Here is a 13,554-nt window from a genome sequence, read left to right on the forward strand (position 1 = left end):
TCCAAATTATTTCACTTGACATTAAGATATCCTTGGTCTATTTCGCAGTACCTTGTCAGGCTTGTTTCCCCTCTTCCTACATAAACAAAAAGGTGTTTGTTGGTTTGTTTCCAGGAACATACGCTAGTCTTCGGTTCCCTTATGTGTTCCCTACTTTTCCCCATTTGATAATTTATTGTATAGAATGGTAACACTAAGAAGAACTGTTTACTTATCTGTATGCTCCATTAGATTGGGGGCATCTTAAACTTCAGGGCCTATACCCCCAGCAATGGGCCTTGACCTACCATAGGGTTAGTGCACTTTAATGAACCTATACTGTATTCAGAAAAGAGAGCTCACTTGTTCCTGAAAGCCGTTTCCCTGTCTTTGCATTTGTGTATGCCATTCCCACAGACTAAAATCTTTGCCTTCACAATACACGTCCTTTTGCCAGTACCCTGACCTTCATTTACAGTCTGGCCCAAATATCGTCCTCTTGGACACTTTCTCCCATATCTTGAGTGGAAATTGTTCTCCTCTTTCAATAGCTTCATGCCCCTTTCCCCAGAATGGTAACATATATCATCTTCTTCTATGCATTAGTTTTTTTCTGCAGTCAGCCTTCCCCAGGAGGCTTTGACACTTCAGGAAAACACCATAGCATAGTGATCTGTGTATTGACCCCACATATAACATAGCAATGTCAGAAGGTGTCTGACAACTCCAAACCAGTTCATAAAAACCTGTTGGATTGAACTTGATTTTGATTTCCACAGGCTGTTCTCAGAAACCTAATATAATCCCAAGAACTACCAGTTAGACCAGTATTTTTAGCAGGAGTTTGTGGACCTCAGGGGACTGGTGAACTGCATTTATGCATAAATGTATTCACGTGTACAGGATTTTCCTTTACCAGATCCATGACATACTCTATATTCAAATGATTTTATTGCTTAAAAAATTGTATAAAATGCCATGAAGTTTTATTTCCTATGTCCTTAGGTTTCTCTTTTGTGCTTTATTGGATAGAAGCACTTTTTAATTATAAAAGCAATACAAATACATTGAGTGACACATTTTAAAATATAATTTAATAAGTAAGAGAGAATCTTAGTCCTCCTTGTGTCCAGCCCCCCTCCAAACACACACACACACACACACACACACACACACTTGCCAGTGAGTGTTAGGGCAACAAACACTGTCACTGCTAGTGGGTGTAAGAATTGGTGCACTCTTCCCTTTTTTTCCTTTTCTCTTTTTGTGTCTTCGTCTGTTGGTTTTTGGGTTTAAGAACTTAGATAAAGTAGTATTTTCCTCAACTTTATATTTCATGGTTCAGTGTCTTGTCTCACTAACTCAACACTTCTAATTTTTTGTCCTAAACATGTATTTTGCTCCATTTTATTATTTAAGTGCTTAATCTTACATGTGGGAACTTTATCCTTCATATGAAATTTCCTGTAACCTATCACTTTTATTTGCCTCTTATAGCTACTGTGCCATTCCTTTTCTGTTTATTTTTCTGTTTTCATTCCTTAAGCCTGTTTTAGACTCCTGAACCATCTTTTTTACACTTTTTTACACTGCTGTGTTAATTTCTACTATACAGCAGAGTGATTCAGTTTATATATATATATATATATATATATATATATACACTTATTTATATATATGTATTCTTTGTGATGTTCTTTTTCACAATGGTGTATCACAGAATACTGAGTATGGTTCCCTGTGTTATACTGCAGGACCTCGTTGTTTTTCCACCCTATGTATAATAGTTTGCATCTGCTGATGGTAAATTCCCACTCCGTCTGTCTCCCATGCCCCACCGCTGCAACCACACATCTGTTCTCTGTGTCCCTGTCTGTCTCTGTTTTGTAGACAGCTTCATTTACGTTATATTTTAGATTCCACATATAAGTGATACCATATGGCATTTGTCTTTTTCTAACTTAGTTCACTTAGTACGATATTCTCTAGGTCCATCCATGTTGCCACAAATGGCATTATTTCATTCTTTTTATGACTGAGCAGTATTTCGTCTTATATATGTACCACCTTTTCTTTAGCCATTCATCTGCCGATGGACATCTAGGTTATTTCCATGTCTCAGCAATTGTGAATAGAGCTGCTGTGAACATGTATGTATTGTTTTGAATTATGGTTTTGTCCAAAAGTATGACAGGAGTAGGATTGCTGGGTCACAGGGCAACACTATGTTTTGTTTTTTAAGGAACCGCTGTACTGTTTTCCATAGTGACTGGACCTTCTTACATCCCCACCAACAGTGTAGGAGACCAACAACCTTATTTTTAACCTCTTTTTTCCCTTATACTGTCCCTTTCTTAACAACTTGTTTATTGTTGTACATTGAAGTGTATTCTCTATCTTACAAAATCTCAGATGACACTGGGACTTACGTTTACCTCCAAGTAAAGCCATTGGCACAGTGACTGGCATGGTTATGTAAGAATTGGTAGACATCACCATCATTGGTACCAGGACTGCAGGAGGTCATCTGATGTATTCACGTTTACACTGTTGATCACACCATAAAAATGTTTGATCTAGTTCTGCTGGACTAGAAATATACTTGGGCAGAAAGTTCTAAGTGATAGAACTCTGTAGAAGTTCATTTCAGTAAACACTAATGGAATGCCTAATCCCTTCCAAGAACAAGCTGAGGTTCCAGATTGTATCCATTGTCAGTGAGGAGTTCTTTAGTTTAAACTGAGATTTTCAGCCATTCCAAAAATATTTTTACTGTATATTCTAAAATAGTCAAGAAATCCTTTCTAAAGTAAAACCTAAGAAGTTCATCCAGGCATTCAGCACAATGAAATAAAATGTCTTGATTTAAGAGACCCATTCCTGCCATTTTTTAGAACAAAGACATGTACTTTAAAGCCAGACCAGACTGAGATGGAATCCTGGCTCTTCTCTTTATAACAAGACAGACTTACTGTGCTGGTAATGAGCAAACACGGCTGGAAGACTCTGGACCAAAAGAACGATGGAAGGATTGAGTTCAGCCTTGGCCTTTAACATGGGAGCAGGGTGTAGAATGAGACTAAATCCATGGTATCTGCTTTGATGGGCCAGTGGGGTCCAGGGCATTTGGAGTGACATGGGGGAGCATCAGTCATGGCAGGTGGGGAGATGGGGCCATAGACACCTGGAGGGAACACGTGCTTCTGTTTGATACCACAGCCTGCAGCAGGACGCAGCCCTGCACACTGGGGGCAGAGGCAGGGCCTATCTAGATTGCTGTCATGAGTAAACATATCAGGGAAGACATTGATTCATGACTGTTGACTGCAGTCCAAATCATATTTGCACATACCTGCACATTTGTGTACACTCCTGACCCACTCACCCACTCTTCCATTCTCTCTCTCTCCCCTCCCCCCAGATCCCTCACCCTCAGTCTCACATTCTTTCTCTCACATCCACCAAACTCTAAGTTCCTATCACCATCTCAGGTCCATGGCTTTGTCCTTAAATCTTACATAATGCCTGGAAAATTTCACCAACGTGCAATAGCTTTGCAACCTTGGCTAAGTTACTTCTTGCTGAAAGACAAGGAAAATCATTACTGCCACAGGGCAGTTGTAGGTTAAATGAGATAAAACATGAAAGGTAGTTATCATGGCACCCAGTAGATGTGGTTGTCTGTGACCACCAGGGCCTTTCTCCTGACATCATCCCTGTGCTCTTGTCCTATCTTTCACCATGAACAAGCACACCCACATCCCTTTGCACACAGAGCCCATTCATTCCCCAGAGACTCGAGTGGCTATCTGCCAGGGACCAGGGAACAAAGTGCCTTTCACATTTCTGTTCTCATTTTTCTCCATAGAATCCTTTGAGGGAAAGAATTATTTTCTCACTTTAATGCAACTGGGGAACTGAGGAACTGGGCAACTGGGGAACTGAGACTCAAAAAGAAAAAAAAACTAAGCAATTTTCCCTGGAGCTCACAGCTAGTCAGCCACAGAGTTAAGACTTACACTCAGCTCCAGAATCAGTGTGCTCTTCTCCCAGCTTTATGATGAATTTTCTGTCACCTAAAACATGTTGAGGAAAAGGACATTCTCTCAAGCAGATGTGATTTACTAAGAAGTCCATGTTCACTAACCACATCTCTGCCTTCTCTGGTAAGGCACATGGGCTGAATTCTGCCCTTTGCTAGACACGGAGATACTTGAGGTTAGATACCTTGTTTATCTTGTTAAATCTTTATGCCTGATTCTCAGGATAAATGGCGGATACTCAATTCAAGGAAGTCGAACATATGAATGAATGTTTATAAGGAATGTCCACGTCCTATAGTGGATTCTACCGGAGGCTAGTTGAGGAGAGGAGAATTGGAAACAGAAACATCCCCATCAAACCTGGGTGCATAACATGGATGCGCGCGCGCGCGCACACACACACACACACACACCCTTCCTGTCCCCATCCAAGCTCCCACAGCCACACATACTCTACATTCCATGACACACAGACATGCACATATTCTATGACTATTTTTACTATTTTTTAGTTTGTGAAGAAATACGGGAACCTTTTTAGCCTGGAATTCGGTGACTTGCCTTCAGTTGTTATAACTGGATTGCCCTTAATCAAAGAAGTCCTTGTCTACCAGGACCAAAACTTTGTGAACCGCCCCATAAGCCCTATTCGAGAACGTGTTTTTAAGAAAAATGGTAAGTTTCTTGACTAATATAAGATGTGTATATTTGATATTCTTATAGTCTGTGAAGGGTACTTTTGTTTCTGTAATTCTCCAACACTCCCAGGGACTAGGCCCCTCATAAGTTCCTGCCCCTTAAGGAAGCTGAGTGCCCGCATTTTCCTGTTGAAGGTACCTCCTCAGGGCCCCTGGCAGGGTCCACCCTAATGTCAGGGATTTGGGAAAAGCGACATCACCTGCATGAACTCACTCTGGATGCTTAGATAAATAAATATCCTCATTCACTCAGTGATGTGATGTGTTTTTTAAGCAGAGGAAAGGCAATGAATTCTCAGGCTCTCTTTCTCCACTCAGATCTCTTCCCCTAGGAAAATGGATGTGGATCAGCTTCCTCCTCCTCTTGATTATGCGATCCCTTCTTGCCTCTCACTTCTTGTGATCTGTTGTTACGGCTGTGCCTTACAAGATATCTCGAGCATTCCATTTTTGTTAGAAGGGTTTGGGGTTTCCCTGGTGGCTCAGTGGTAAAGAATCTGCCTGCCAGTGTAGGAGACATGGACTCTTCTGGGAAGATCCCACATACCGCGGAGCAGCTAAGCCTGTGCACCACAAATACAGAAGCTGTGCTCCGCAAAAAGAGAAACCACCACAGTGAGAAGCCGGTTCACTGCATCTAGAGAGCAGCCCCTGCTCGTCCCAGCTAGACAAAAGCCCACAGCAGTGAAGACCCAGCAGAGCCATAAATAAGTAAAATCATTGAAACGAAAAAATACGGGTTTAGCATAAATACTTAAAATGATTATTAAATTTACAAGTTTAAAAATCTAAATGAAAAACTCAATATTCTATGAAAGCACCATATTATTAGGTGCTTCTCAATTTCTCTTTGAAATATTTTACCCATTAACTCTACATGCATTCACTGTGTTTATTTGCCACATGAAGCCTGGTGGTCTGCACCAGTGACAGAACAGTGAGGAGAATGACAAAGTCCTTATTTTTCTGTAACTTACATTTCATTCAGAAAAACAGTATCAGTTACTCTAACAATTTAAGACCTTAGTGTTATGAAGATAAGAGCGCAATGTACTTCTTAGGAGTGCCTAATATCCTGAGACTTAGGTAAAGCTAACACGGTGACAGTTAATATCATAAAGTGAAAAAACTATCAGGTGGAGGGAATGGAGTATGAAAAGACTCTGAGGTGGGAAGAAGGACACTGAACTGGAGGAACTGAAAGGTGACCAGTGTTGCCGCACAGGGATTAAATGGAGATGAAGCTGCTGAGTTCGAACAGGAATAGTTCATGCAAGTTAAGGATGTTGCTTTTTATCCTAATAACAATGGAAGCTCCTGCATGGTTTCAGTATAGAAAGGGATCATCATACTTACATGGTACATTTTAAAGACTTCTCAAAGCTATAATGTGAAGAATGGAATAAAGGGAGCAAGAGACTATTGCAGCATTTTAGGTGAGAAGAGATGGTGGCCTGGACTAGGGAGGTGAAGAGAAATGGCACTCCAACAGGTTAGACCAGGAGAGTAACTGTGAAGATACATGTATTTAAGTTTCTCAGGAGGAAAATCCGATAGGACATGATGACCCAGACAGAGGGAGAATGAGGTGTTGAGGTAGACACCCAGATGGGTAAGTAAAGGAAAGAAGGGACATGTGGAAGAGGACAAAGTGTTGGCTGGCCTGAAGAGTTGTATAGAGCAAATAATGAATTCAGTTATAGATATGCTAGTGTGAAATGCATTTAAATCTGCAGAGTCAAGCAGATACTCATATATGTGTCTAGTGCTGAGGGACAGAAATAGATATTAACTATCAGTAGATTTCACTTAAAATTTTAGGAACTAATGAGATTTCCCCCAAAATGGAATATAGATAAAGAAAAAAGACTTCAGACCTAGTCTTGAAGAGCTCCATCATTTCAAAATTCAATAGAAGATGAATTAACAAAAGATACAGGAATTTCTCTGTGGTCAGAGATTAAAGGAGGGAAATCTAGAGAGTGTGGTGTCCTGGACACCATTGGAAGAGAGTGTTTCAAGAAAGAAGCGTCTCATGCTGATGACACATGGTGGTGAGGCTGAAAAGGGTCCTGGGCTGGACAGCAGGGAAGGTCATGTCCTTGTCGTGGGGGAGGCCAAAGTCAGGTATAAGAGTGAGTTGAAGGGTACTCTGGAAGTAAAGAAATGAAAGGATGGTGACCTCCCCTGTGTTATGAAATAGATGATCATTTATTGAACACACAAAGATGGATTGTTTTCCTCTGCCTGTGTTGTCCACTCTGCATAGATTTTTCACTCTTCCATGCTTTCTTGAGTGATTCATTTATTTTCAAGGCCTGGTTTAGATAAGACCTCACCTAAAGGACTTACCTTGTGAATATGGATTTTGTCTAATCCACAAGTGCACTTTTAGTATGTTGTATGATACAAATATTTACATATATTTGTATGACAAGTCATCAGAAATGGACTTTGGAGTCAGACAGACTTGAATTTCAATCCTGTTCAGTTGCTTGCTAACTCTGTGACATTGCAGAGTTTATTTTATCTCTTACACCTCAGTTTCCTTTTCAATAATGCATTAAAAATGCTAAAAGTTCTGTCATTATGAGTAGTCAGTAAATGCTAGCCATTGTATCCATTGCTTTGGGATTATTTCTCTGAATAGTTTCAAACACCTTAAAGCCCTTGCCCTTCCTTCCATCTGATACATTGTTCCTCATGGGTCTTGTTGACTTTCTTTTCATAATGTTGGCTTTCTTTTTCCCAGGCTTGATCATGTCCAGTGGCCACATATGGAAAGAGCAAAGAAGGTTCTCCCTGACAGCTCTGAGGAACTTTGGTTTAGGAAGGAAGAGCTTAGAGGAACGCATACAGGAAGAAGTTGCCTACCTCATCCAGGCAATAGGAGAGGAGAAAGGTGAGCAGGTCCTAGGACAGGTACAGGGACTGTGGTTCATGTTTTCACTAACCAGATGCTCATCAATACCTACATTTCTGTCCTAAGCCCAGGACTGTGTTGGGTGATTAGGCGATAACAGTGAACAGCTAACCATGAACTGCCATTATGGAGCTTGAGTGTTAAGAAGAAGATGGTATAAAACTCATTATTGGTTTTAAATCCTGGTCATCAATTTGACTTCCAGGCATTGGCTGAGTACTTGCTGTGTGTCAGACCTATGTAGGGTGCTGGGACCACAGTTTCAGATATAATTCTGTAGTCAGTGTGTTATATGCCACATAGAATATACAATGGAAAATAGGAACAAACCAATCTGAAGTCTCTATCTCTTCTTCTGCTTCCAGGACAGCCTTTCAACCCTCACTTCAAAATCAACAATGCTGTTTCCAATATTATTTGCTCCATCACCTTCGGGGAGCGGTTTGACTACCAGGATGATCAGTTCCAGAAGCTGCTGAGGCTGCTGGATGAGGTCACCTACTTAGAGACAACGGTGTGGTGCCAGGTGAGGCGGTTCTCACTTCCTACCTCGGAGAAGGACATTGAGCTGATGTCAGACAGAGATGTGTTCTTCCTTTTATTTTTTTCTTAAGTTAACACAACCGTTTAAAATTGACTTTGACAAACATGTCTGAAGTCAGTCTGTTGAATTTGATGTTTTATGTAACATTGATGAACATTGACTATAGACAAAGAGGGCTTCCCAGGTGGCTCAGTGGTTAAAAAAAAAAAAAAAAAAAAAAAATCTACCTGCCAATGCAGGTGACGCTGAAGATGAATTGGGAAGATCCCCTAGAGGAAGAAATGGCAACCCACTCCAGTATTATTGCCTGGAGAATCCCATGGACAGAGGAGCCTGGCAGGCTATAGTCCATGGGTTCACAAAGAGTTAGATGCTACTGTTCATATATGCACTAATTACTGGAAAATTGAGTTCAGTAATGGGATTTCAGTGGATACCAGGCTGACTGTTCCCAAGGAATAAAAATCCTGGGAGGTTAGGAGGGAGCAATAGGGCAGGGGTAAAAAGCATTTCTTAGAGATCCAAAGTAGACCAGGCACTTTGATGGACAACTATACATACTTTATCTCAGTTAATTAATTTTTTTACAACAGTTCTTTAAAGATGAAATGGATCATCCTGATGTATGCAAGCAGATATGGGAATGTGTAAACAAATCCACATAGTGTACCACTGGCTCTGTGTTAAGTGTGGTATGGCTCTCATGTCATTTGATCATGAAAATAACCTTTGCCCCCATTAGCAGCTAGTTTAGGTAGATACAGATCATATCATTATTACTACCATTAGCAAAGTACTATAGCTAGAAAGAAACAGACCTAATTGTCAAATGCATACCTATCACATTTGAAATCTAATCAACTTTCCATTACCTTATGCTATCTATTTTCTTTCATATTTTATTAGAAAAAATATATACAAAAACTACTGTATTTCAGTAAAAAATATTTTACCCACATGGAGCTTACCTCATAGTGAGGACAGACAAATAAATACACATATGTGTTTGCCATAGATATTTAGATACACAGGAATGTAGATACATAGTTAGATACATATACACAGATAAACATACATATTTTACAAATACACACAAATATATATACACACACAACTAATGACAATTGTCATGGAAAAATATAAAACAAAATAAAGGAATGGAAAGAGAGTTCCAGAAGTGCTGCTAATCGTAGGATCATCAGCTAAGATGGATCCAAATAGGTGACATTTGAGCAGCACATTAAGGAACTGGAGTTACACAGATTTCAGAGGAAAACCATTCTAGATGAAAGAAATAGCAACTACAAAGTCCTAAACAAGAACTTTTTTTTATGTTTGCACAGAGACCAATAGGGTTGGACTGGAAAGAGTAAGGGAGAGCAAGATGGCAGGGAGTCATAGGAGAGGAGGCGACAGGAAGGTGAGGGGCCAGATCATGTAGAGCTCCCGGCCAGGAGAATGAGGTAGGATCTGTCTAAATGTCTTGGAAAGTCATTGTCGGATTGAGAGTCAGGAAGTGAAATGATCTCATTAAACTTTTAAATGATCTCTGTGGCAGCTCAGTGGAAGACGGGCTGAGAAGGGGGTTAGGGAGAACATCAGGAAACCTGCTGGAGGCTTACAGCATCCAGATAAAAAATGTTAGTACTTTGTACTAGGATGACAAAGCAGATGGAGTGGTGAAAATTGGTCTGAAGTGTCATGTTTTGGATGGAGGGTTGAAATGCTTTGCTGGAAGGGAAAGAAGAGGGTTGAGAAAGAGAAGAGTCAAGGTTGACTCAAAGGATTAAATTTAAGTAAATAAAAGAGATAGGAAAAGACTACAGTTTCCTGGACGTGTTGCTCAGTTGCTCTCATGTTCAACGCTTTGCAACCCCATGGACTTATCTTAAGAAGTAGAAAAACGTCACCCCCTTTTCCTCCATGACGGTTTTATTTGTTCCATCAGCTCTACAATGTCTTTCCAAGGATAATGAATTTCCTTCCGGGTCCACACCAAATGCTCTTCAGTAACTGGAGGAAACTGAAAATGTTTGTTGCCCGTATGATTGAAAACCACAAGAGAGACTGGAATCCTGCTGAAGCAAGAGACTTCATTGATGCTTATCTCCAGGAGACAGAAAAGGTGAGGAAACCTGAGTTTTTTTTCCTAAGTATTGTTCTTAAAGATCAAACGAAGGGATTCTAATATCTTATTGCTGGTGTAAGAAGTCACCACAAACTTGGTAGCTTAAAACAACCAACATTTATCAAGTCAAGGTGGGGGCAGTACTGGCTCTTTCAAGGCTCTAGGGAAGAAACTACTGATGGACTTTTCCAGAGTCTAGAGGCTGCCTTTACTCCTTGACTGACTCATGACCCCTTCCTCCATCTTCAAAGCCATCAATATAGCACTTTTTTCTGCCACCATCTTCACATCTGCTCTTTATGACTTTCTTGCCTCCCTCTTCTAAAGACTCTTGTGATTATATTGGGCCCACTGGGATAATCCAGGATAATTTTCCCATCAAGAGCCTTATTTCAATATATCTATAGAATTTTGTCTGCCATATAAAATTCACAGATTCTAGAGTTAAGGACATAGACTTCTTTGTGGGTCATTATTCAGCCTACCACAGGGGAGGAAAAATAGAGGCAGTACTTCACAGAATGTAGGAATAACATTAACTCAAAATTGATGGGACAATTAAAAATAAAGACAGAGGTTTATCAGTATTTGGCCTAAGGACTTTAGAAAGACCAAATACTGCCTTTTCGTAATCCCTTCTCTACCCATATCTGAAGGACCTGTACATAAAAGGAAGAAAAAAGTATTATTTCAGTATTAGCTGGACCAATGCCCAGTCTCCTACCCCTTCCCCCAGCTCCCCATTGCAGAACACAGGTAAATCTGAGTCAGATGCGAGTTTAGCCTCAGATGAGAGAGACATTTGCCTTCCTCCCTCATCCCTATGTCATCCACTTTTCAATGTTACTATAGGAAAGAAGCAGGAAAAAAGCCAAATGGGATGTAAACCTTTGCCATAGTCATCCCTCTGGTAAACATATCACTGCATTGGTCTCATCATCTTTGACCCGTCAGATTATTCATTCCCAGAGTTGGCAGAATGGGTTTCTTTCCAACTCCTCTCTTGCTTCACTTTATTGTGATAACATTAATAGAAGCATTGATTTCTCTTATGAGGAGGAGACTTCACTTACTATAAGATATGCAGGTGTGGGACCACACAGGGAGGAACATTGATACATTCATGGAAGAAAGGTGGTAAAGATGCTGGAGTGCCATGAGGAATGACTGTTGGAATCAGAAAAGTTTAACCTAAAAGGAAAAGATTAATGGGGAGATATGAGAATTACTATGCTGCTGCTGCTAAGTCACTTCAGTCGTGTCCAACTGTGCGACCCCATAGAGGCAGCCCACCAGGCTTCCCCGTCCCTCGGATTCTCCAGGCAAGAACACTGGAGTGGGTTGCCATTGCCTTCTCCAATGCATGAAAGTGAAAAGTGAAAGTGAAGTCGCTCAGTTGTGTCCAACCCTCAGCGACCCCATGGACTGCAGCCTTCCAGGCTCCTCCGTCCATGGGATTTTCCAGGCAAGAGTACTGGAGTGGGGTGCCACTGCCTTCTCAGGAGAATTACTATACTTTAGAGAAATGCAGTTATTGTTTCTGTTATTGGTACAAACATTCGTTGAGAATTGCTATGTGCCCTTTCCTACTCACATAATTCATAATTCCATCTTAAGAGGTGAGTATTGTTATGTCTGTTTTGTGGAACAGGAATCTGAAGCACAGAAAGGTTTGTTAACTTGCTCGAGTCATACAAATAGTGAATGGTGTCGCTAATATTGGAACCCAAGGCTGTTTGCCAGTGTAATAATAGATTCTGCCTAATTATGGGTGTAAGTTGTGTGTTTTGTCCACCAAAGCTAACAAAAGCCTTCAGCACTACGGGCAGTGATATTCCAGTAATAAATCTCTGCCTCATGAGACAGCCAAAGGGAGAGTTATTTCTCCTGGGGTAGTCTCTAATTCATGTTTTCTTTAGGATGAAACCCCGTGTGTTGTGGCAACTAAGAACCACCTGAATAAATCAATAATCACTGTGCTTTCTAGCATAAGGGTAATGCTGCTTCAAGTTTCCACGAAGAAAACCTTATCTACAATACCCTGGACCTCTTCTTTGCTGGAACAGAGACAACTTCAACCACCTTGCGCTGGGGTCTGCTCTACATGGCCCTGTACCCTGAAATCCAAGGTGAGCACGTCAGTGGGTGGGCCTCGGCTGGGTCAGAATGGGGCCTCCTCAAGAATATACAGTGGGGCAAAGAAGGTCTCTTCAGTAAGTGCTTCTGGGAAAATTGGACAGCTGCGTGTAAAAGAATGACATTACAACACTTCCTAACACCATACACAAAGATAAATCCAAAATGTATTAAAGACCTAAATGCAAGACCAGAAACTATAAAACTCTTAGAAGAAAACATAGGCAGAACACTCTATGACATAAATCACAACAAGATCCTCTATGATACACCTCCTAGAATAATGGAAATCAAAACAAAAATTTTAAAGTGGGACCTAATTAAACTTAAAAGCTTTTGCACAGCAAAGGAAACTATAAACAAGGTGAAAAGACAACCCTCAGGATGGGAAAAAATAATAGCAAATGAAACAACTGACAAAAGATTAATTTCAAAAATATATAAGCAGCTCATACAAATCAATAACAGAAAAGCAAAAACCCAATCAAAAAGTTGGCAAAAGACCTAAACAGACATTTTTCCAAAGAAGACATACAGATGGCTAACAAATACGTGAAAAGATGGTCAACATCACTCATTATTAGAGAAATGCAAATCAAAACTATAATGAGATATCACCTCACACTGGTCAGAATGGCCCTCATTGAAAAATCTACAAACTATAAAAGCTGGAGAGGGTGTAGAGAAGAGGGAACCCTCTTGTGCTGTTGGTGGGAATATAAATTGATACAACCACTATGGAGAACAGTATGGACACTCCTTAAAAAACTAGGAATAAAACCACTATATGACCCAGCAGTCCCATCACTAGGCATATACCCTGGAGAAACCAAAATTGAACAAGACACATGTACACCAGGGTCCATTGCAGTTATATTACAACAGCTAGGACCTGGAAGCAACCTAGATGTCCATCAACAGATGAACAGATAAAGAAGCCGTGGTACATATATATAATGAAATATTACTCAGCAATAAAAAAGAATGCATTTGAGTCAGTCCTAATGAGGTGGATGAACCTAAAGCCTATTATACAGAGTGAAGTAAGTCAGAAAGAGAAAAATATCATTTACTAATGCATAGATATGGAATCTGGAAACCAG

General features: G+C 40.4%; 1 protein-coding gene across 3 annotated transcripts in view; it reads left to right on the plus strand.

The window, feature by feature from the left end:
- LOC129655368 (cytochrome P450 2J2-like) overlaps nt 1–13,554 on the plus strand; it is a 43,196-nt gene that overhangs the window by 7,411 nt on the left and 22,231 nt on the right. For all 3 annotated transcript variants that reach the window (XR_008715937.1, XR_008715938.1, XM_055585671.1), the window contains exons 2-6: nt 4,535–4,697; nt 7,473–7,622; nt 8,009–8,169; nt 10,136–10,312; nt 12,303–12,444. Coding sequence is in view for 1 of the 3 variants with exons in the window: in XM_055585671.1 (XP_055441646.1) it covers nt 4,535–4,697; nt 7,473–7,622; nt 8,009–8,169; nt 10,136–10,312; nt 12,303–12,444 (793 nt within the window). In the remaining 2 variants the exon portion in view is untranslated. The remainder of the gene's footprint in view (nt 1–4,534; nt 4,698–7,472; nt 7,623–8,008; nt 8,170–10,135; nt 10,313–12,302; nt 12,445–13,554) is intronic.

The sequence above is a fragment of the Bubalus kerabau genome, chromosome 6, assembly GCF_029407905.1.
Source record: "Bubalus kerabau isolate K-KA32 ecotype Philippines breed swamp buffalo chromosome 6, PCC_UOA_SB_1v2, whole genome shotgun sequence".
NCBI lineage: Eukaryota > Metazoa > Chordata > Mammalia > Artiodactyla > Bovidae > Bubalus > Bubalus kerabau.